A 26,203-nucleotide genomic window follows, 5' to 3' on the forward strand; every position below is an offset into this window, starting at 1 on the left:
TTTAGCAACATAATTCCACAGATATTCATCGACAGATTCAATCTTTGGTATCTTAAGCACATTCAATATTTCACATTTTATGATTTTTGTACCCTACTGGGATCCAGTTTATTCCAAGCATCTTTGATCCTTTACCACAATGTTGAGGGTGAGGGTACTTACATGTTTCCAGCCTTAGTAAATATATTATATGCCTTTTAACATCCAAACGTTCAACATATTTTGGATTCTGTCTTTAAGAGGTTTATTTATATACAAACCAAAGGCTGAACAATCTCATAAGAATCAAGAAAAACTGTCATGTTGATGTCAATTAATCTCAACAATGGCTGCAGCATTGACAAGGTGGCAGGAGAAGAAGCTATCTGAGAGTATAACCATCTGCCAAATAGCCTGCTTAATCTCAACAAGGCTTGGTTATGCGATAAACATCTCAGCTTTATTGATGGTGTGAAATTTCTCTGTCCAGAAAACACATTTCCCCACTTAAGAAAGAGTATCAGATATTAAGGCTCATTTCAGCTGTAACAAAAAACTTAAATCAGATGACTGACTGGTCTTACAATTTTAATAACAGGCGTTAATCAGCAACACACTCAGTGGATAGATGTGTGACTATGAAAAAAAACTATCAACAGATATAATACCACATCTAGGATAATTAGTTTGATGTTATTTATACTATTCAAGAGCTTGTAAGAATATCTAAGAATGGCAAAGAATAAAATGTCTAATGATGTCAAAAGATCGAATATCCACCAACATTTAAAATCAAGTTATATTTTAAAGGCTTGAGCAAGTAAGGTATCTTCTATTAGATCATTATTCTGTAATTATTCAGCAAGGATTTCATCATGAAGTAGTGAACTTTTATCTAGTCGATTTATTTATAACATTTTATATTGCACTCATCTTTCCCTTCTTCTTTAAATCCTAAAATAATTGTGCATTAAGTGCTTATCAGGAAAGATGTTTCATTTCTCTGTCTTCATGAGAGTTGTCTCATTCCTAGTTTCTCATAGTATTCGTGTGATAAGGATCATTGCTATTTTTATCATAGTGAGATAGTTCTAGCACTTATCTATACATAACATTTTACTTTCACACCCAAAAGTGATGTCATCATGTATCTTTCCCAGCCTCCTTTTTACTGATTAAATGAACGTTCAATATTTTATACAATTTTTTACTTGTCTGCACTGAGCAATAATTTAATCAATAGCCTATGTATGTCATCTCCATAACCCCTTTGAGGCCAATCCTTTTTCTGATAGCTGCAATGGATTTTTTCATGGTTAATTCCTAAATGAATTTTTATCTTTAAACGTTTCCACTATTTATGCCTGTCCTACCTAATTAGTTAGTCATTTTTCATTTAAACTTATATTTCTAAAAAAAAAGCATCATAAAGCACAGGCCTTGAACTCCAACATACCATCTTTCTTCATTTTTCTGAAAAAGTGTACAGAAGGGCACCATAGGTGATAATTTGACTATTTTGTCAATGTTCATTAACTCTTTCTGTACTTTCTTCCTCTGGTCACTTTTCCTCTGCTGGTCCATTTATTCTTTGGTCTCTTTTCCAGTTTATTTGATATATTTCACAAGCCTTAGATCACTTTCTTCAAAACATTAAACTCTCTCACTTCTGCACAACTTATATTCTTCTCAGTGAAAGCTACAGCTTTCAGCTTAAATTAAGCTGTGTACTTATTATTCTTTCTCCAAGGCATTGTAAAAGATTAAATGATACGTATTGGTCTATCCAATTGGCCATTAGAGTTGGAAGAAGGAAATTCTACAGATTCCCTCCTTTGCCTTTAAGCTAGTGAAATGTGGCACAGCCAGTAAATAAATCAGAACCACAACATGTTATGACTCTTGAAAAACTTGAGTTGAATTTTACTTAAGTATCAACAGCATATTTATACAAATCTGCTAATATCATGAAACATCCTAAGCATCCACTGGACGATCTTATAACAAAATATGACACCAAGCCACATGAGGAAATATTGGGTCAGATGAACAAAAAATTGATTAAAAAGATAGATTTTAGGCTGGGTCTTAAAGAAGGAAAATAAGATATGTGAAGTTTTGCTGTGCCACATTTAATATTCAAGCATGTTAAAATTGTACCAAAAATAGAATCGGAATTAAAATATTCTTGCAATAAATGAAACATATTTCTAATTTTATTATAAATAGATTAATTTGTCCAGTCTGAAATATTGATGTTCTCTCGGATTACAGGAGATCTAAGGCTTTAATCAAGTTAATGCGTTTACCAATGGTTTCTTATTTTTCACTGTTTGTGATCAAATGTAGGGTAGCACAAGAAGCTGTATTCACTCTTTTGAACAACTATTTGAATGTGGAATTACCTTGTCTCTCAATTTTAGAATACTGACATACAAAGAATCTTTTGAATGGACAATCTGTCATTTTAAGCAATATATCATGTCAATCATCTCTGGGTAACATTATATGCTAAATGAGGCAGAGCAGCATATGGGTATGCTCCAAGCTACTTAACATTTCGGGTCAGCCACAAGTGGCATGATGTCAGTATCTGGCAAATGAATTTCAGCATCATTAGTTATTTTATTGCTGCACTTATAGTTTTTTAAAATGTATTTAAATTACCTTAAACTTCATCAAAGAGACAAATACATTTCTATATTAAACTGTTAATGAATGCAGGACTGTTTTAGGAATATTACAGTTTATCTTAAAATCCATTGAATAGTTACTTTCTTCTTATGCATTGCAACAGTGACATCTGGTCAGAAATCAAAATAATGAGTTTAAGTTTTACACCTATGCACCAAAGCATTTTTGTTTGCACATCCATTTTCATCATATGCTGCTTAAAGCTTACCTTGTGGATTTAGAGGCATGGTGCATCCAATGGATTTATAGAAACAATAAGAGGATTTCCAGTCACTTCTTTATTTTCCTATCACATATGGCCTTCTGTTATTTTTAACACCAATTCTGCATTTTTCTCAACTGGATTAACCATTCTTTGCTATATCTGGGTCAATCATTTCAAGTTCTACCAGACTTCACTCTTTTTTTGTGAATGAAAAAGAAGTTTGATGACCTTTCACCCATGGGTGCTTATATATTATGTATTCATATTCTCATAATTCAAAATATAGTAAGAGAATAGAATGACATTTGAGGATTGGTGGTAATGTTATTTAGGTGTCCTGTAGAAAAAAAACGTGGATGCAGTATTTACTTTTGACAATATCAATCATTTCAGTACGCATGACCAATTTGGTTCCCCAGCCCTCCTCACTAGGCCGTTTTAAATGCAGTTAAATCTTGATAGCGAATTGCAGTGTGGCACAACTGCATGTACTGGAAGCTAAATAAATTAATATGAATATGTACATGCACTGTTCTTGTGTGCCAATTTAAATATAATCTAAGTACAGGACTTGGTTTTGGTCCAACCTCCTCACCCAAGCTACACATCATGAGCAACAAAAACAGAAATTGCTGGAAAAGCTTAGCAGATTTGGCAGCATCTTGGAAAGATCTGAGTAAGGGTCACTTGACCCTTCAGAAGGAATGTGTAGCATTTGGAATGAAGCCATCACAACAAGGCCTTAGAATTTGTCACAAATAAAGTAATTTGCAATACGATTGTCCAAATTAAATACAAGAATCTTTAACCCGTCTGCACTGCTTGAACTTTATATAGAATCATGATTCTAGGTAGATAGAAAGATTTGCACTATTAAAAAAGTTCCTTGACAAAGCCAAAAACCAAAACTGAAAAAAATCAATAATGAACAAACAGACAGCCCGAACAACCTAGTCACTCTTTTGAACAACAATTTGAATGTGGTTTCTCTCCACAGATGGTGCCAGACCTACTGAATTTTTCCAGCAATTTCTGCTTTCATTTCTGATTTACTGCATCAGCAGCTCTTTCGGTTTTTACACCTCATGGGCCTTGGAAAAGGTCCAGAGGGGAGATACATGTTGCTTAAAGAACCTCAGAAATTGAGATAGATCAAGCACCATGATCTAGTTATGTGTCAGCAATTTAAACTTGGAGGTTATCTGATTCAAATTGAATCAATAATAAAAGGGCTACATTGTATTCCTGTTGAAAGATTATTGTTATTTAACATAACAAGGATACAAGCTTTAACTATGTAGGAGTAGAACTTAACTAAATGTTCGGCAGTTTCTCTTTTCCCAATCAGCTGGGAACCTTTCAAACATGTTGCCAGCTGGTGCGGTGGGAGATAAAACGTCTTTCATCAAAATGCTCTAGCCATTAGCTTAGAGGTTAGGCTTGATGGGCCAGTTAATCTTTATATGCCTGTCCATTTTATATGTTTGATGTTAAGAAATGTATTTCCACATAATAAATGTTATTACCTTTCGGTTTTGACTTGATTGGAGTCTGTCTCTGCTTTCCCTTTTCAGGCTCTGTCAGATAAAATACATTTTATAATTATTCAAAATACACATTAATGTAGATACATGTTAATTTGACAAGTACTAATAACCCATTTTCTTGGACACCAATGATTTTTATAGGGTGCTTAAGTAAGAAAACTTACAGCATGTTTAAAAAATGAAAAGTAACTATTAATTTACAACGTGTAATCTAGAGAAACTCATTTTAACATAATGCTTTGGGGAAATTGCATTTATATATTGTCTCTAAAGATTGCATAAAGCATTATTCAACAAAAACATTTACAGAGTCTCATAAAGAGATATTAGAACATTTTAAAGTCATTGCTGCTAACTTCAACATCTGAGAGATCCCAGTGTTCAATTTGCAAGGACCAATGGCATGCTGCAAATTGCTTTTGACCAGCATTCGAACCGAAAACATTTCACCCTATCTGCATTGTAGATGCATAATAAAATGAATGCAAATTATGTGTAGCTGGCACTTGCAAATACCTGTGTCATACATTTGCTCCTTCAGTGTACAGCATCCAGCAAAAATGAATCCCACCCTCTCACCCTCAAACTGACACTGACTCTGTCAAGTCTGGATGTAGCCCCAGCTATTTCTTAGTTACATTTTGCTTTTAAAAAATGGCAGGTTATGTCTGGGAATGTAGCTCAGGCTGGACACTGTCAGCACCAGGCTTCACCTAGTCACCAGACACACCCCACTAGAGCCTTCCTGACCACTTTTACCTCACACTACCCTTAAAGCCCATCCCTCCTCATGGAGACCCACAACATTGAACTTTGCATTCAATTATCCATTCCACTACACATCTTCATCCAGTCCAAAAAATATCCATTGATTGTTAGTCTCTGTTTCTCATCACTCAGCGAATTTTACACTCACATTATTAATGTCCCTTTTATTCCATTACAATTCTGTTGTATAGCACTATATCAAATGCCCTTTGAAAATCCATCCACACAACATTGATAGTGTTACTTTTATCAAGCCTTTTGGTCACCTCCTCAAAAAAAATTCTTGACTTCCCTTTTAGAAATTCAGCCCAATGCTTCCTAATGAATGTACCATTTTCCATGTGACTACTAATTCTATAGCTGAACAACTGTTTCTTAAAGCTTCCCCACCAGTGAAATAGTTCACACAGTGTTTCAACTAGATAGCTCACCACAACGGTCTTCAGAGCAATTGATGATGGGCAATGAATGTTGGCTCAGCCACTGATGCCCATATCGCATAAATGGATAAGTAAAAATGTTGCTGTAGGGAGGTAATGGATGATCAAGCTTCCAGTGTGGGAATTCTCTCCTTTTCACTCATCCCAGTCTAACATCAGGAACAATGTTGCATGATGGCAGAGCTCCTGTCTTTACCAGGTGTCTGTGTGAACTGCACTCACATGGACTTGGACTTTAAATTAGTGCCTTTGATTCTATCATAGAGTCACACAACATGGCAACAGACCCTTCGGCCCAACTCATCCATGCCAACCAGGTTTTCTGAACTTAACTAGTCCCATTTGTCTGTTGTTTGGCCTATATCTCTTTACATCTTACCTATCCATGTACCTATCCAAATATCTTTGAAATACTGTAATTGTACTATTCTCTACCACTTTTTCTTGTAGCTCATTCCCTGTGTACACCACCCTCACTGTAAAAAAGTTGCCCCTCATGTCCCTTTAAAATCTTTCCCCTCTCACCTTAAATTGATGCCCTCTGGCCTTGGACTCCCCTACCCTGGGGAAAAGAACTTGGCTATTTACCTTGCCCAGAAATGTTTCCTTTGTAGTGTTCAAATGTATAACATATGTCAAAGATTTATCAGCCAAAACAATCAATCAGCTCACTCCAGCTGAACCAGACGATCAGCTGAATCAGTGTTGAATCTGGATGAAGCAACTTCCTACTTTATACAATTTCTTGATCGTTATAATAGTTGACAAAGAACCACTTACTTTTTTCTTTGCCTTCAGATGGCCCAACTGAAAAGTTTAAAAATGTGTGTTGGGAAGTCAAACAGTGAAATCATCGTATTCTCTCTTTGATGTACAACACATTTTTAGATAAATTGGAGGCATTATTAATTATATTTGTAAACAAACATGACAAAAACAGCCTTTTACAGCCAATGAACTATATTTTGAAGTGTAGTCGCTATTGTAATGTAGGAAATTGTGTAGCTATTTTGAACACAACAAATTCCCACACAGCAATGTCATAATCAGAGAATCTTTTTTTTTGAGGGTTGAACATTGGCCAAGACTCTAGTCTTCTTCAATATACTGCCATGGAAGTTTTTTTTTATAACCACCCAAGCAGGCAGACAGAAATCCAGTTTAACATCTCATCCAGAATAAGCAGCATTTCCAACAACCCCTCAATGTGTGGCAGCAATGGTTTTTGTTTTCAAGTCCCAGAATGGGGTCTAAGCCTGCATCCTCAGACTCAAAGATAAGTGTATTACCAACTGAGCTTTAGCTGAACATCAAGTTTATAAACTATTGCAAATAATGGCATATTTCTAGCTTTACAAGTTGTGGTTATCTTGGTAAAGTGATAGCCAATTGTATACAGCAAAGGCACATAAGTAATTAATAAATGAATAAGTACAAAATTTGTTTTGCATGATACTGATTTTGGAAACTGAAAGCCTCTGTTCCAAAAATTAAGTGCTAACAGACTGAATGCCCAGTGTAATTTGTTGACTGTAAAGACTTTGAAATGTCCAGTGGTTGCGAAAAGCACTAAACACATGCAAATTAGATTACTTACAGTGTGGAAACAAGCCCTTCGGCCCAATAAGTCTACACCGACCCACCGAAGCACAACCCACCCACACCCCTACATCTACACCTTCATTTAACACTACGGGCAATTTAGCATGGTCAATTCACCTGACCTACACATCTTTGGACTGTGGAGGAAACCGGAGCACCCAGAGGAAACCCACGCAGACACAGAGAGAATGTGCAAACTCCACACAGTCAGGCAGCAGTGCTAACCACTATGCCACCCAAAAATTTAGATTAGATTCCCAATAGTGTGGAAACAGGCACTTTGGTCCAACAAGTCTCCTCTGGAGAGTAACCCAACCAGTCCCATTTCCCTCTGACTCATGCACCTATCACTATGGGCAATTTAGCATGGCCAATTCACCTGACTTGCATATCTTTGGGCTGTGGAAGGAAACCACAGTACTCAGAGGAAACCCATGCAGACACAGGGAGAATGTGCAAACTCCACACAGTCAGGCAGCAGTGCTAACCACTATGCCACCCAAAAATTTAGATTAGATTCCCAATAGTGTGGAAACAGGCACTTTGGTCCAACAAGTCTCCTCTGGAGAGTAACCCAACCAGTCCCATTTCCCTCTGACTCATGCACCTATCACTATGGGCAATTTAGCATGGCCAATTCACCTGACTTGCATATCTTTGGGCTGTGGAAGGAAACCACAGTACTCAGAGGAAACCCATGCAGACACAGGGAGAATGTGCAAACTCCACACAGACAGTTGCCTGAGGCTGGAATCGAACCTGGGACCTTACTGCTGTGAGATAGCAGTGTTAACCACTGAGCCACCATGCCACCCAAATCTTTATTTTCTTTCTTAAAGATGTGAAAGGTTATATAGGTATCAGTTCTTCCTTTAGTTAACAGGAAAACAACTGTTAAGCATTACATCGACAATGAAATGCTGTTAGCTTTTTTTTATCTACAAAAGAAGTCCATATATTTATAATGCGGCTTTGCTGCCATTGCTGGGACAACATACATTTAATCTGATTAAGGAGAGCTTCAGATGAAGCTTAACTAACCTTTCACTTTACTAGGCTTTGGCTTTTCTTTCTTTGACACTAATAAACAAAAACAAAAGTACAATTTTATTCATTTATGTGTGATAATCTTATATCAATGTGTCACACACTATAAACACACTGGATTTAACATTATAATTGGAAATATGAAAATTGCACTGATTTGTGTACTTGAATTCAGAGAATTTAAAGCTTACTGCTTCGTCTGTCCAGTGCATGGAAAGTCATGCAATTAAAACCTGTGCGCACAGCATCAGTGAAGTGGTTGTGATGACCGGGGGGTTACAATTGTGGAGCCTCAGCTCCTGCAATTGTCCAATACTAATGAGGATTTTAGAGGTTGAGCAGACAACAAAGTAAATATCAGAAAAGAAACTAGCCACAGCACTTTAACTCAATAAATCAATCAAGAGGGTGGAGAAAATCGGAAGGTGGTCATCATTGTATCAGCGAGACATTTTGGGGGAATAGATACGGCTCTCTGGAATCTTCAGCAGGATTTCCAAAGGCTATATTGCCTGTCTCGTGCCAGGGTAAGGACATCTCCTCAGGGCTGGAGAAGAACTTGGAAAGGGAGGGGAGGGATTTATATATTATCATCCAAGATGGTTCCTCAGAAATGATCCACAAGTTGGTGTCCAAAGCTACTGCTCCATGGTTGAACACTTCAATTCCCCCTCCCTCTCCACCAAGGACATGTAGGTCCTGGGCCTCTTTCATTGCCAAACCTAACCACCTGAAGGAAGAACGTCTCATTTTCCGCCTTGGCACCCTGCAACCACACAGAATTAATGTGGATTTCACCAGTTTCCTTATTTCCCCTCCCCCCACCTTATCCCAATCCCAAGCCTCCAACTTGGCACCATCTTCTTGACCTGTCCATTGTCTTTCCCATCTCTCCGCTCCACCCTCCTCTCCAATCTATCACCTTCTCCCCCACCTTCATCTACCTATTGCATTCTCAGCTACCTGACCCCCAGCTCCACCCCTTCCCATATCTCTCATAACCACCTTCCCGCCCCCCCACCAAACCATAGGCCTCATTCTTGATGAAGGGCTTATGCCCGAAACATCAATTCTGCTGCTCCTCGGATGCTGCTGACCTGCTGTGCTTTTCCAGCACCATACTCTCGACTCTGATCTCCAGCATTTGCATTCCTCACTTTCTCCTATGTCAAGAACAAATGTCCATTTAACTTATAGATTAATTTTGTGACAACGGTGTCATCCAATGCCTCAAACTAAAGTTGCACTGAGTGAAGATTCAACGTGTCCCCTCAGAAGGGGCTTGTGTTGAACTCTCAAAATGCTTCCTTCATCATTTGAGGTTCAGTTGGACTGAATTCTCAGATGGGTCAATGTGTCTTCAATGCCCTTTTACAAATACCTACAGTACAGAAGATTAAATTAAATTTCCAATAGTATGGAAACAGGCCCTTCAGCCCAACAAGTCCATACTGACCCTCCAAAGAGTAATCCACCCAGACCCATTTCCCTACGCTATATTTACGCGTGACTAACGTATCTAACACTATGGGCAATTTAGCATGACCAACTCACCTGACCTGCACACCCTTCGATTGTGGGAGGAAACCGGAGCACACAGGGGAAACCCACTTAGACACGGGAAGAATGTGCAAACTCCACACAGACAGTCACCTGAGGGTCCCTGATGCTGTGAGGCAGCAGTGCTAACCCACTGAGCCACCGTGCCGCCCCAATTGTAAAGAAATTGTTCATTTTTAACTTTCAACTTTCGTTAGAATGCAAGAAAGGCAAGTTTATTTTATAACTACTTCATCTGTCAAGCATTTAGCTACAAGCTTTCTTTGCCTTAGCAAAACTAATGCTTCCAAGAACACATCTGCAATAGGCAAGTGTTAACTCATACACCAAAGTGATTTGATTGGCAACTTGATCAACACAAAGCTCTGTTAAAATGTTCATAACATGTAGTGAAACCAGTAGTTAAATCTGAAATTTATTCATCGAACAGCAGGTCACAGTTTGAATCATGGAGGTATCTCAATTTGTAAGAGTGAGAAAAAGGTGTAAGAAGATTGTTAGAATAAGAAATTCAATAAATGCTGGCCAGATGATTCCCACAAGTTTGAAAATTTAAAAATACAGAAAACTGGGGTGCAATGTATTCTCCCATTATTCTTTCATCTTAAGAGAGAGCCAACATTGCATATACACAATAGTTAGCATAAAGGTTATCATTGTACATTTAACTATTATTTTTAAAAATCCTTGGAACACCATTATCTTGGGGATAACTTGTAAATTTACAACTAAGAACACCCATTTCCTAATAAAGATCTTCTCTTGACATTAAAGAGATCTCAGCAAGCCTGATTAAAATTACATATGTATGACTTTGACAGTATGCAGATATTAAAATTATGTTTGTATAATGTGGTAAACTTCTAATGTAAAAAGTTCAGCAATACAAATCAGTTGCCAGCATGAACACACTTGAAAGTATATAAATATTCATGCAATAGATTATATTGTGCTTTCAAGTTAAATATTTGACTTCATACAGGAGTCAGCATCTTAACACAAATTTTAACATCTTGTGAATTTCCAATAAAATTAATGATTTTACACTACTGTCCCATGATGTTACTCTCTTCTTGATTTTCCTGCTTGACTTATTATATTGAATCTACCAACAGCAGTGCAAAAAACACCACCCAAGTGTAAAGACAGCAGATTTCAAACAGCTGAAACAAATTAAATAAAAAGCAGCATCAAATGACATCTGACAGCAGCCCTTTTACAAAGATTGTTATAGCTGTTTTAGGGATTTCTAACAGTCCAGAGCTAACAATAACCTTCCTTCCTTCCCTGTGGCTCATCCACCCAGCACAGCCAGGGTCTGCCTCCAGTCATGCTTGGACGTGCTGACTTATTAGCTTTGGGCTAAAAAGTAAATTTGCATAAAATAATTCTTCTTTCCCTTAAAAAGCAGCACAGGGTCTTAGTAATGACAAGTCATTAATATAAAATGGTCACCAAACACATTCGGAAAAAGATCTTTGTAGAATTAGGGTGATGGTTAAAAAGAAAGCTATTCCAATCAAATTAAAAGCATGCCAAAAAATAAAAGCCTTTTAAAAAATGCATTCTTTATGTTTCAAAGCCTATTTTCTAATTTTCAGATTTTTGAAAGTGAATGTTCAAAACCAGGCCTTCCCCAAAGCTGCGGCCAAATCCTATAAAGCTTCACCAGCAGCAAGTTAAATGTAGTTTTAAATTAATTATGACCAGAAACAAAAATTATAAATGTTAGTCTTTAGAAGGCATTTATATTTTAATCTGCCTATTTTAATTCAAGGAAAAATGCAGCAAGTGACCTCCTACTCTTTCTGTGGTTACAAGCTAATGTAATCTGTTTGCTAGGGGACTGATGGCTTTGGTCACAGTCTAATGAGACCCACTGCCAGCTTTCCCACCTAAACAGTGAAAGAAGTAGCTGGTCATGCTTTGTGCAGACTTAGAGATTATCAGCCAGTCATACCTTGGAAACAAGAAAGGAGATGCTGCTGGATGAAGATATAGGAAACTAATGCTGTGAGAATGGATTCTCCATTTAAACCTTGTAGAATTTGCAAAATGGAAAAGTTGTCAGATAGTGTCTTGCTACTGAATGTCCATTCAAGAATGTTCAGAGAATTGAAGGAAGTGCTTTTTAAAATCTGAAGCAGGAGGCATTCTCATGTAACAAGAACATGCTGAATTTAACAATATGACTACAACTCTGTTGAGAGTGTAATTTAATGTATAAACATGGCACAGCAATATTCTTCATGATTTTTAATACAAGAATGAAGACGTATTATGTAATTTAGAGTACTAAATAAGACATAAATTATATTGATTTGAGTTCGTTGCTTGTAATAAAAGTCTTAAATCTTGAAATCTTGTGCAGTTTCTTAAATTCAGTCACTGGGAATTCAAATGTCATTCTAAAAATTATCTATCTCTATTGTGATGGTAACAATTTGAGGCTATTGTGAGTGCAAATCCAAAGGTTGGAAATAATTTAAATTTGAACATATTCCAATTTTCACTTTTAATTTTTCTCAATGTATTATTTTCATATAAGGGTGGTTTGTATGTGGAATGAACTATCAGAGGAAGTGGCAGATGCGGGTATTGGACAGGTACATGAATAGGAAAGGTTGAGAAGAATATGGGCCAAGCACAGGCAAATGAGACTAGTTTAGTTTGGGAAAATTGGTCAACATGGGCATGATGGACTGAAGGGTCTGTTTCCGTGCTGTATGATTCTATGATTGTAAAAAATAGTATGTTTACTCCTTTTGCTTAAGTACTTCTAAAAAGAGAAGAGTTATCTGGATATCTTGCAATAGTTCAATAAAGGTGAACTTGAAACTCATAGCAGAGGAATCAAAGTAGAATTAGAAGTTGAGGCTAAAAAGGCAGAAGTTACTCAAATACTGGCTTATCACCGAGAACTCAAGGAAGAAATTAGTAATCTTGATTACTTTTGATGAGTAATCAAATGGAGTTAGATAGACTTCAATTATCAATTAAGGAATTTGAGTTGGAAAGAGATACAGAAAACCCAAAATCTGAAAGCAAGAAGGAAAAGGAGGAAGAAGCAAAACAGAGAAAAGTGAAAAGAAAATTTGAATCTGAAAGAAGGCAGAAAAGAAATGAAATCTTGAACATGAATTCCAAAGTACAAAGTATTTCAAAGTAAAAGAGAGACAGAAAAGGAGAAATTGGAATGAAACAAATTAGAAAGGAAATTTGAACTCAACAGGAAAATGTTCTGACAATGTGAAAATGGCAAAAATGAATGACTCAAATTTAACTTCCAGTTTTGATTTGGCAAGATTTATCCATGTATTCCCTAAATTCAACGGGAAAATACTTCTAATGTTATCCAAAAAAATGTTACAAAGTTGAAATGGCCAAAATAAAGTCAGACAGCTTTATTTCAAAGTGTGTTCAAAGGGAAGATATTGTTTCAGGTGTACGGTTTCAGAGATACTGTCCATGGACTAGGATAAAGTGAAAAAATTGAATTGAATTCAAATATATGTGGAATAAAGAGCTATCTAATAGTGACCACATAAATATTCTTGTCAAAAATATCTACCTGGTTCACTAACATCTTTTAGGGAATAAAATCTTCCATCTTTGCCTGATTCAGCCTAGATGTGACTCCAGACCACAACAACTTGAATGATTTTTAACTGCCCTCTGAGCAGTTAGGAATGAGCAATAAATGCTTGCTTGCACAGCCAGTGACATCCACATCACATGAACAAATCTTTAAAATAACCCAAAGGACTGGCATAAATCAGCAATGCTGTTCCTGACAAAGTTACCTAGACTGAACCAAGTATGCAATTTTCTAGTTCAGGACATCAAAAAGCTGCAAAAACTATACAAAATGAGAAAGGAGATCGGCTATGACGGATGATGGTAAATGAAGACTCTAGGCATGAAGTAGCTCATAACAAAGTTAGAATTCTAATTAATCATACAAACTGGAATTTATACCTTAACCACCACATGCAGTTAGTTGATATGTCAAGCCTTATACTATTGCCAAGATAACACTGTTTAATAGTGAAATGTGTCAGAAGTGTATTGCTAGAATAAATATTGCCCTAAGATGAAAACTGTCATTCGCAAGCCCCATGAGCTAATTTTGGTAGCTTACAGACAAATGATTATAAATCTAAAGTACAAACAGAATCTGAATTTCCTAAAAGTTTCTAGAGAAAATGAAATAATGCCTGATAGATAGTACACAACCATGAAGAGCTCCTTTGACTTTGAATGCCTCAGAGCTTTAATAATACAGAGAAACAGTCTATTTTCAGAATACATCCCACAAAAAGCCCAGAAAGTTTCTAAGATAAAATCAGCTGGTGTAATGGTTGGTAATTACACATTGTCTCACAAGCATGTGCATCACTGCAAGCCTTTGTTTGCAAATCCACAGAGAAATTGGAGATTTAAAAAATGATAATAACAATGAGGAAAATAACAGAAATGAAAAGACAGATAACCCTCAGAGTAACACAAAAAAGATAGCGTGGAGAATAAGTATTATTCAAGAGGTCAATGTTATTACTTTTGGCATAAGGGAGGACATGTGAAGGCAAGTTGTTTGTAATTATAATTATAGTGAAGCATTTATGGGGGTTCAAAACACATCTTTAGCAAACTCTGTACCAGAGTTTATAAAAAGATTTGAATGTAGAAATCTTACTTTCAAAGCCTACCAGATTATATATGTTTTGTATTCAAAGGTGAGATAATTCCACTTTTGTCTGGTCAGGCAGGTTAAGCAAATCAGTATTCTTAAAGATACGGATATTGATTTTTGTTTTAATTCAGTCATGGGATATGGGCATCACTAGCTCGGCTAGCATTTATTCCCCAGCCAAAAGGCAGTTAAGAGTCAACCACATTGCTGTGGGTCTGGAGTCACATGTAGGCCAGATCAGGTATGGATGACAGTTTCTTTACCGAAAGGACTTCAGAGTACTAGACGGGGTCTTCCCCAGTAATCAACATTGGCTTCATGGTCATCAGACTCTAAATGCCAAATATTTTAAAACTGAATTCAAATTCCATGGCAGGATTCAAACTTGGGACACCAGAACATTATCTTGATCACTGTATGAACAGTCCAGTGATAATATCACTAGGCCATCACCTCCCCTATACTGTTGAATTAGCGTTTATTTTCACATGCACGCGAATGAGTGCAGTGAAAAGTTTGTAATGTCACTGCTTTAATGCCATTCATGGTAGGGTATCGCGGTACAGAATAATTAAGTCTGTGTTACAGACTTGAAAAAAAATCATAAATAAAAGTTCAGCATAAGAATCAAGATGTTGCCTATTTAAAACAGCATTAAAATTTCCGTCTTTTCACCAAGTCCATGCTAGCACTGAGCCTTTGGACTGCCCAGGCCAATCTCTAGACCAAGCTGGGCTTAAGCCTTGATACCTCCATTCCAGCCCCCCAAGGGTCTCGTGTACGGTCCAGGACTCACCGCTGACCCTCGTTGGCCTTCACTTTGGGACTTCCTATCCCCATGTTGGCCTGCCCTTGGACTGGCTTCTAGGACTCACCGTCCCCACGTTAGTCTGGTCTGGGACTTGCCTTGGGACTCACCAGAAATGACATTCAGTCTCCTTCATTTACCTCCGGATAAGTTTTAGTTAAAAGTTTGAAAGAGAAAAGCAAAAAGAATGGGCAGAACAGAGGAATTCGCTTTATTGCTATCCTGTCAAGGATATGATATTGATACAGATATTGGCAGTTGATGGACATTTCCCCCTTGGAAGCTTGCTATATAAAAATATATTGTATTAATGGTGGTTGTTTAAATGATACTTTGTACAAAATTAATTTAAAACATTATTTCATTTCAGGTATTTTAGTAATTGTGAGGATTATATCTATGTCACCTATAATAATGTTGATTTTCTATGAGGGAATTATCTAGCCAGATACTAAATTTTGCCATCTCTAGAGGCCCCAGAAAAGTCTAATGAAGCTATTAAAGCTGAAAATGAATACATGAAATCAAATGATATTTGAAAATACAAGACTTTCTGAAATCCTGCTGTGGAGATGATTGTTCAACTAAAGGTCAGAAGTTCAGGCTGCTGATAGTAAAGGGGCATTGGAACATCAGTCTGACCAAGCATAACTGAATCCAAATTGGAGCTGTCAATTAAACCTATAGACTGAACCTGAGAAACAGGTGTCAACAGACTTAACCGCAGCACTCCGCTATGTGAAATATTGGAATGAATTAGTTTAAAACCAAAAGACTCAGCTACAGGCAACATAAGGAGCCATGGGGAAGGATTTGTGCTCTTGAAGGTGATTTAAAACTTCAAAATGAAAAGCTGTTGTTCCTGCAAGAAAGTAATTGGACCTAGTTTATGCTGTCTGGGAAAATGAAAAATGAAAGGAATTTTAAAAATTAATTGAGAAATGAAAAGAGGATCAAAATTATTTTTGGTCTTATTATCAATGAAACATTAATCAATGTTTTAAAGCAGCTGACAAGGATTTAACTTGAAAGAACATACTGCTTGCACAGAATGTTAAATCTGCAAAGTTCAGAAAAAAACATTGCAAGGTAAATTCATAGAAACCAACTGAAACAAAAAATAATCCCACAATTAAATAGTAAAGCAACAGGTAAAGATATGGAAAGGAAGGTCATAACCGAAATAGAATGGCCTAAAAGCTGTTAAAAGGTCAACAGCTTCATGATAACATAATGCTTGGTTTTCAAAAAGAATGAATAAAATTACTGAATCCAGAAGGTAGACAGAGGATTTCTTCTGGGTTTACAATTTATCTGTTTCAGTATCACCAGTTATGGGGAGCAGTGGTGTAGTGATAATATTACTAGAATATAAATCCAGAACCCTACGCCAATGCTTTGAAGAAATGAGTTCAAATCCCACTATGGTAGATGATAGAATTTAAATTCAGTTCAAAACATTCTGGAATAAAGAATGGCCTAACAATGACCATGTAACTATTGTTGTAAAAAGAAACAATCTGGTTCACTAACATCGACTAAGGAATAAAATCTGCCATCTTTGCCTGGTCCAGCCGAGATGTGATTCCAGACCATCAACTCTTAAGTGCCCTCTCAGCCGTTAGGAATGAGCAATAAATGCTTGCTCGCACAACCAGTGACATCCCACGTACAAACCTTAAGAAGTAAACACCCGAAGGATTAGCAAAATCAGCAATGCTGTTCTTGACAAAGTTACCTAGACTGAACCCAAGTAGGCAATTTTCCAATCTAGGACACCAAAAAGCTGCAAAAAACTATACAAAATGAGAAAGGAGATTTGCTATGGAGATGATGGTAAATGAAGCTACTAATCATAAAGAAGCTCATAACAAAGTTAGAATTCTAATAAATCATAACAACTGGAATTTATAACTTAACCAGCCCATGCTATTAGTTGATAGGTCAAGCCTTATTGCAAAGCCAACCCTGTTTAATGGTGAAAGATAACAGAAGGAGAAAGAATGTTTGTTGTACAGATTTAATAAGTTAGATATTAAGTTGTTTGCAATATTATAGTTTATAGTATGTTAGAACCATTATTATCCCTTTCATTTAATAAGGGGTAATTTTTACATCTGTGAGATTTTATAAAGTGCTTATATTTTAAACTATCTTATTCAATTCAAGGTAAAATTCAAGTGACCCTGACTGGTTTTGCCCAGTGATAAGTAAATACGACATGTAACCAAGAGCCATATCACATCCTACTGAGATCCAAGTGCCAGCTTTCCCATCTAAACATAGAGAAAAAACAGCTGGCTATGGTTTCTGCAGACTACAAAATCCTAGAGTTAGACTTGCATACCTTGGAGACAGGATGAGAGATACAGGGTAATTATTGCATTGGAACCGAATGCTGGTGACAATATGTATCCCATTGAAGAGCTGGATCTTGTTGTGATCTAAAGACTACTGATAGCAGATGATGTCTTCCTGCAGTTGGTCTATTTAGGTGAGGTCAGCAGGACTGAGTCATGGATTTTAACAGGACTCTCAAAGACTTGCCCTAGTATAACTGTGTGTAGATCCTTGTTGAAAATTCGGGAAGAATTCTGGACTTTAAAACAAGTCAGTTCTGCTAATAGTGTGTTATAATGTATTTCTGGATATTATTTATGTCTTCTTCCATAAAGAAAGAACTAAAGTAGTTGTTTAATTAATCTGCTATTTGCTTGTTCTCTATTATCAATTGTCCCACTTAGGACTACAAGGGACCTAAATTTGTCTTCATTAATCTTTTTTCTTTTTAAGTACTTTTGGAGCTCATACAGCCCACTTCCACGTGCCTTACAAGTTTACTGTTATATTCTACTTTTTCCATCTTAATTCATTTCTTGGTCCTCCTTTGCAAAACTGCATTATAGTACCATGATAGAAAAAGAGTACATGGCTTTTGGGAAAAAAACCACTGGAGTGACAGTAGGTGAAACACCCTAGCAGAGGGCTTGCACAGACGTAATAAGATGTATTATTCTGTTATCATTGTATGGTTCTCTGATAATAATAGTTAAAAGCAAGCCTGTTAACATGCTCAAAATACCTAAAATAAGAAAATCAGGTTTGGATCAATGTCTTATGTTCAAAGTATAAATTTAAAATTAACTTATATCGCAGCCATGGGTTCAACTCATATAAGTATTAGAATCAAATCATTTTCCCAAGTAAAATTTATAGATATAAAAAATATAGCAGAAGAGGACTAAAATAAGTTACTTCTCATGAGATTAAGGCGTTTGTGTGGTTGAAGTTAATAAAAGTGAGAACTTATTCACAGTGTAGATGAGATATGACATTAAATTATCCTTAAGTCTTGTAATTTTACATCTGTAGTTAGTTGCCTTGATTTCTGCAGCTGGTAACTGGATTCAAGACTTCCCTGCTGGTATAAAATAATGAAATTTGGAGTCCAGCAGCGATAGAAAGGTGGAATTGATCATAACTGTTTTTGAGTAACTCCAAGCCATTTCTATGCACAGCCATGTAAAGTATCCAAAGATCTGTGTCAAGAATCAATCTACAAACCTTTCTGAGCACTTTTAATGTTACTCTTTGACTCTGTTTTGACCAAACAAGTCTTAGCAATAACATTGCATTTTGAGTTAAATATTTTGTGTGACCTTATTTTATATAATGTACAACTTAGCAAAGGTTTAACTCCATTTTGTAAAAGTTTATTGTATTCAAGTATAGAATCTTCACCAGCCTTTTGCTAAATTAACAGAGAAGTCATCTAATTTTTCCCTCAATTAAATGTCTAAATCTATATATGTACCAATATAGTTATGCTTAATTAAAATCTAAGCCAAATAGGTGGCTTCTAAAGTAAAGCTTATGGATGGAAGTTTGCTCGCTGAGCTGGACAGTTTGTTTTCAGGTGTTTTGTCACATACTAGGTAACATCATCAGTGAGCCCCCAGTGAAGCACTGGTGGTATGATCCGCTTTTTATTTATGTGTTTAAGTTTCCATGGGTTGGTGACATCATTTCCTGTGGTGATGTCATTTCCTGCTATTTTTCTCAGGAGGTGGTAAATGGGATTCAAGTCAATGTGTTGTTGATAGAGTTCCAGTTGGAGTGCCATGCTTCTCGGAATTCTCGCACATATCTCTGTTTGTCCATCCTAGGACAAGCCAAACAGAGATATGCATGAGAATTCCGAGAAGCATGGCACTCCAACTGGAACTCTATCAACAAACACATTTACTTGGATCCCACTTACCACCTCCTGAGAAAAACAGAAAATGACATCACCACAGGAAATGACGTCACCAACCCAAGGAAACCAAAACACATAAATAAAAAGTGGACCATACCACCAGTGCTACACTGGAGACTCACTGATGATGTTACTTGGTATGATGACAAAATGTCTGAAAATGAACCTTCCTGCTCAGTGAGCAAACTTATAGCCAGAACCTCAACCTGGGCTATAAATCTTCTCAAAACTCACTAGTAAAGCTTATGTTTAAAGATAAAATAAGCATATATTAATGTCAGCCAGTAGCATCATTTTTACTTCGTCAAGAAAGAGAGCCAACAAAAGTTTAATTTGGCACATACCTGCTTTTTCAGGTTTTCCCTGTTTGTCTGTAAAATAAAAAGATTGTATAGAGTAAGGGATGAGTCCTACTGAAAACAAATATACTTTTTACTGAAACTATTTTAGATGATAACTGGACCAGGACACCTGATATCTGGAAGACCATATTGCAATCAAGGGCTTGATATTCCTTTCATTTCAGAAACAATTTCTGAGAAGAATGGGCTCATTGATCTTGGTGACCTTTATCTCATGCTTGGACAATTTATAGATAGCAATCATACAGCAAGCTGGGGAATCATATATTCAGAAGATCAAATCACAAGCACACAAGAAGAGACTCATGAAGTTACACAGTGACATGGGTTACCAATTCCCTTGATCATCTGCAATAATCATTTTTTTCTCCAAATTGGCAGCCTTCTGTCTTGTAATGTTTGTGCTGTAGTGGTCAACTTGATTTTGAGAATTGTTTAGAGTTGCTCAGGAGCTTTGTTCTAGCATGGCATTCTTTGCTACAGAGAGAGAGTGTGTGTGTCCTTTGTTTTCAAGATTTCAAATGTACAAATCCTTCTGAGGAATCATAGCACCACACCTCTGATACCATCACTTTCCTTACATTATCCTTCTGGCTTCTTGAATCTTCATCTGCACAACTTTTACTTATCTAACAACAACAGTCTGAAACCCCCATTCCATAACCTCAACTTTCCTATGTCTCTGCTGGTTTTCAACATGCTTCACAAACCAAAACTAAGTTTTTGAACAGCTATCCAAACCCAAAAGTATTTCGGACTAGTATATTTGTTTCTTCAATGAAGCATCTTAGAGTGGTTTTCAATGTGAAGTTACCTGCGTAAACATAATTGAAGCACTGTGCATGTCCTAGTGAAAGCTCGTCTAGAGTGATTACAAATACAAAAGTTTTTATGCAAGTTTTCTCTGCATTTCCAATTAATTTGTAGCTATGAAGTGAATAAGAAGATCACAAGATTGTTACTAATGAGGCAAGCTATTCATCACCAAAGCTGTAAGGATCTCATTGTTCCAGCATCTGCATGCAAGTGTTTCTGAAATGATTCTGAGATTTTCACCTTCTGGAATTTGTCTGTTTTTGTGAAAAGGAGACTTTCTAATATCAATCTTGGCACAACCTTTAGGAGGCTGATTCTATTTGAGCAGGATATTCTCTGCTGGTTTTGGGACCCTGATATCACACTAAGTGGGAGGTCAAAAACCTGAGGGGTTCAGGCTATGATTCAAATTATCCAAGTAGTATGGTTAGGGAAACAGGGATTGCTGCAACGTCATCTTATGTTAGGCCAGAGCAACAGAATAGGAGGGATTCAAAGTTTGTCAGAAGTCCACCCCCATCTGGTCTCTTTTATATAGCCTTGCTGCTCCCCCATGCCACATCGATGCCAAGTGACCATCATAAAACACTAAATCTTCTTGGTTACTGACTTCTTGAGAATGCATTGCCCACCTGTGCCCATTTGACTTCTGGGCAAATGGCTTGGGTCAAGATAGTGATGAGGAAACAGTATGCCCACTGATGGCACAAAATTTTACATCTGCCTACATTTGGCCTCATTTCAAACTGGGCCTAAAGATTAAGTCCAATGTCACCTTTTGGTTGGTTTGCCAAATGTACATTTCTCATTTCCTTACTTATCTTGGCAATCTCAAAAAGAATCACCTTTCAAATATTTCCCATTCAAACTCAGTTGGTATGTATATTTCTTATGTAGAGATTTGCCTGAATGCATTCCTCTGTCAAAATGTTGTGCACTGCATTCAGTTCCCAGGATATGGACATTATTCTCAAGGTACATTTTGGCTAAGTCTTTTCATAGTTTGCTTCCAATGTTCTCTGCATTATAATTTATTCTTCTTGCTTTGGACTTCAGAATTGTCTTTGCTTAAGAATTGCTCCTTGCTGTAACTGACTGAACATTTTGACAGTTGAGACTTCGTTGATTCTGTTGAATCTTGTATTTCAACACCATTCATGTACACATTTCAATTAATTTCCTTTTTGTATGTAGAATTGGGTATTGTTACAGGTTTTAAATAATGTTTTTTCTGTCCACATATATGTTCTATCTGTAATTTACAAACTTTGCTGTTTCTCCTAGGTTGGAATTTACAATTTGAACAACCTTTTTGATATTCTGAATCCATGTCAACAAGACCATAAGAAAGAGGAACAGGAGTAAGCCATTTGGCCCCTCGAACTTAGTCTGCCTTTCAGTAGGATCATGGCTGATCTGTCACTCCTCACTTCGACTTTCCTGCCCTTTCCCATAACCCTGAATCTCTGATTGGTCAAGAATATATCTAACCTTAAATACTCATATAGTAGCCATATAAATTAGAAACAGCAATCTTTCCCTGATCATTTATATCTCAGCTCCCCATCATCTTAAGGGCGATTAGAAGGGAAAACAAATTTTAAACTAGCCAACAATGTCCACATCCTGTAAAATAGTAAATTTAAAAATCCATCATTAATGCCCTCTAACCAGCCATTCTTTTCTACACTTCAACCATTTCTTATATATTCTTGAAGTTTGCATTGAACAGATGACAATGTGAATTGGCAGCAGTGAAAAACAAAAAAAGTGAATGGAGGGAGAAGAAACGTGGAACTGCAACTCTGAAGGTCCAGTTTAGGCACCTTCATTTATTTCTTGCTTTCTCAGTGAGCTTTATCAACTCTGAAGAGGCAATTTACGCTGGCTTTAACTAGAAATGAGTGCAAATGAGACAGAAATGATGAAAAATTCGATATATGACACTAATACTCCACAAGTGTAATTTACATATTCCTATTTATTTTGGTCAACAGGTGGCAGCTGGTGGTGTTTAGGTGGCATGGATTTCCATCCCATTACACACTAACATTTTTTGATTAGCACCTTAAAATTGGACAGAAGCAAATTGAAAAGCAACAGACACAACTGTGTGAAAAGAAGTTGGACAATTTTGTTTTTTGTAATCCCATATGTTAAGAGAGTAAGAAATAAGCATTTTGATTGTTCATAGATAATCGTGTCTTGCTTGCAATGTACCCACCTGGTGTTTTCTCTTTTGCAGGTTTAGCTGTAAAACAAAATAGAAAAAAGGTTTAAGTATCAGGGTGCCAGATATAAAAATATCACAAAATGTGTTAACAAGTCAACTTTTGGAATGTTGTGCAATATTACTGAAGAAATATCAATAGCTGCACAGAAAAAAACAATTGAATTATTTATACAATATATAGAATGTAGTCAGTGATCTGAGTTATATCAGAGATTGATAACATTTTTCCTTTGAAAATGGGAGCATGTTAATTAATTACAATGCTGAATTTTCCATAGAAATGTAATTAACTCATTTTAAACAGCAAAGTTACATAATGTAAACTTGCCTGTTTTCTCACAGTGATGATTCCTCAAAAAATATTTTATTTGCTGTGAAACATTTTAGATGTCCTGAGATGTGAAAGATCATCTAAGAATGCAAGCCTTTCCTTTGTTTAACATCAAGGTTCAGCATTTGATCGGTGTTAACCAAATAGGTCATTTTTATCAGTCTGTGTTTTTTTCATATACACAGAGAGCATACACAGCATCTTTCAGTTTGATTATAGTAGCAAATGTTGTGTTATGAATAATTTTAACTGTATTAAGTTAATACTTTACAATGAGGTAATTCTATGGATTTGCGCTCTTACTTGGAACTTTAACCACTGGGAGAATGGATCTGGAATTCAGCAACATATGATCTCAGGATTGTAAAGCATGACATTAATTTCTAAAATCATAGAGTGATTGGAAAGTACAACACAAAAACAGGACATTCAGCCCATCCTTTACAATATGCATATTTCTCATCCATTCCACCAGCACTTTACACTACAACGAGAGGCCTCCCTTGCTAAAACAATCTAACAACACAATCATTGTCTTTACCTTTTTCAACAAGAGTAGGTTTCTTGTCCTTTGCTTTTTCTGAAAAAGTAATGGTTCAAGTTTATTTCACTTATTATGTTATCTGTTTTTCTTCTGACTTGTACATCTCTCTTTGTTTTCAATTCACTTTAACTTTTCTCATTTATTTTTACCATCACCTTTATACTGCTGACACCCGTGTTTCAGTTTCTCCCACACAACTAGCTCAATCATTCTCTTAAACACTACACTCCTTGCGCCTCTCTATTCCGATGAGATCATATTTTCTCAGTTCTGAACTTATTCTTAAGCTTTTCTGCGGAATACCAGAATACTCATCTACAATTGCAGTGAATCAACTTTACAGTCTATTTTCCCTGTATATAAGACACTTGTCATTCATAGCGTACATCTCGTATATTGTATATGCAAAACTGATATGAAATACAAGGGATGTGATCACTTATGAATTATATACATTTAGGCTGAATAGAATTGATACAAAGTCCAAAGTAATATTGCTATAATTATTTTGAATAATGAATACATTCTGTTAGTTGGATGCTATCATTTATTGCAGAGAATTTTCTAGGTGTTAAGGACACATGTAAATCTGAGCTGTTTCTGTGAAGAACTCACCAGGAGCTTTATCCTTTGCAAGTTTAGCTGTGAATATGCAAAATAAAAAAAAATTTAAGTTTCAGCCATGGGATATCAATGTGACATTGACATAAACTATACAAACAGCTGAGAAGTACTTATGCACTTGTTTGTGGATGACACATCAGATAATGGGCTCCAGCATTTACCATTCTATCTCCCCTTTCATGATCAATCAAACTTTATTCCTAAAGCCAGCTTTGACTATTCTTAAAGCATTCTGTGACATTTCTATTGGAGGTGAAAGAAACAAAAGATGGGAATCTACGAGACGAGGCTGAAAGATGAAGGCAGAACCAGGATCAGGGTGTCAATGGCCTTCTCTGCTCAGATTCCTGTTTCTGAGTTGTCATATCAGCCAATAAGTCAATTTCCAGTGGTGTGGATTAAATGGCTGCTGCATCGTCAGCTGATGCTATCGAAAATATGGGCTCAATGTTTAAAGGGCTGCCAGCTCCCAAATGCCACTTCAGATTTCCTTTACTGTACCATTCATCTTTGCAAGAAACGTCCAACTATCATCCTCCCATCAGCCTGTGAGTATTAGTTTCCATTAGTTTCCAAAGAATTTCTGAACAACAGACTTACTTGTCAGGGTGGGTTGGGGGATCATATGCCCCAGAGGGAAAAGAGCTCCCTGTGTAACCAAATAATCTGGATGGGTACTGGAGAGGAAGTTAGCAATCATATGGTTATCCAGGGAACCTGTCTGCAGTGTGGCAGACACATCAACAATCTCTCCTTTCCACAAAGAGGAGTACTACACCTTTGGCAAGCAACAATTGGATAGATGTGACTATGGAACTGTTGGGGGGATATCCTAATATGTAGTTGGCAAAGGTTGATGCTACAGGATCTCTGTGGCAAGAAATGATTGCAGCTCTGCCAAGAACTATAAAAGCTCAACATGTTCAATGCTGAAGTAGTAAACATTTAGGTGTTCAAACTCTGAAGTTCTGACTTTTCTCTTAAATCGGTTCTACGGGGGTAAGACCAGAATAATCATCCATATTACAGTAAATCAAAACTAGCACTGCTAGCCATAGTACGGTGGCTCCAGAGTGACTCATGCATGTCATTAGCCAAAGAAACAGCAATTTGCATGAAAGGTGACAAGACTTAGTTGTGGGTGACGAATATTGTCCTTCTATATTCCTTCAGGAGAAGAAAGCCCAAAATATCAAGTAAAGATCTGAAACTGGCTGAAGAGTTTGATGGTTTGATTATTTCTAGCTTTAATGCTAAAGAAGGAAGGCACACTTGAGATCCAGCACAGCAAATAGTGGCCGGTCTATCACATGTTTAGTTACAGGAGGGTGAGTAACCTCATGGTTACTCCTGGAAGAACTGAAGCTGAGCATGAAGGATGGTTTCCTTGTGTCCTTCAATTTAATTTGTACTACAGCCAATTCTGTGTTCTCCCATCTGTAAGGGGGAGAAGAACTGAATATTGTATAGTCTTCAAATGTCAACCATAGTAATAAACAGCTGCCATTTCTGGGGGTACTTGTTCACCTGAGGAGAAAGGAGAACATAGAGGGCATCATACCACATAATTCATTGCATCCTCCATTATTGGAAATCCTTTGGCCTCAGTACTTATGCATTTGTAAGTATTCACAACTTGGTAAGATTATCACAGGCTCTGATGTTCACTGATAATTGCACTTTTTGATTCCT

At 36.7% G+C, this 26,203-nt stretch overlaps 1 protein-coding gene across 1 annotated transcript in view; it reads right to left on the reverse strand.

The window, feature by feature from the left end:
- trdn (triadin) overlaps positions 1 to 26,203 on the reverse strand; it is a 426,623-nt gene that overhangs the window by 135,373 nt on the left and 265,047 nt on the right. The window contains exons 20-26 of the mRNA XM_060854831.1: positions 24,503 to 24,529; positions 23,885 to 23,923; positions 23,004 to 23,030; positions 19,946 to 19,972; positions 8,277 to 8,315; positions 6,414 to 6,440; positions 4,405 to 4,455 (exon numbers count right to left, since the gene is read on the reverse strand). Coding sequence (XP_060710814.1) covers positions 4,405 to 4,455; positions 6,414 to 6,440; positions 8,277 to 8,315; positions 19,946 to 19,972; positions 23,004 to 23,030; positions 23,885 to 23,923; positions 24,503 to 24,529 — 237 coding nt within the window. The remainder of the gene's footprint in view (positions 1 to 4,404; positions 4,456 to 6,413; positions 6,441 to 8,276; positions 8,316 to 19,945; positions 19,973 to 23,003; positions 23,031 to 23,884; positions 23,924 to 24,502; positions 24,530 to 26,203) is intronic.

Source organism: Hemiscyllium ocellatum, chromosome 3, assembly GCF_020745735.1.
Source record: "Hemiscyllium ocellatum isolate sHemOce1 chromosome 3, sHemOce1.pat.X.cur, whole genome shotgun sequence".
NCBI classification, from domain to species: Eukaryota; Metazoa; Chordata; class Chondrichthyes; order Orectolobiformes; family Hemiscylliidae; genus Hemiscyllium; species Hemiscyllium ocellatum.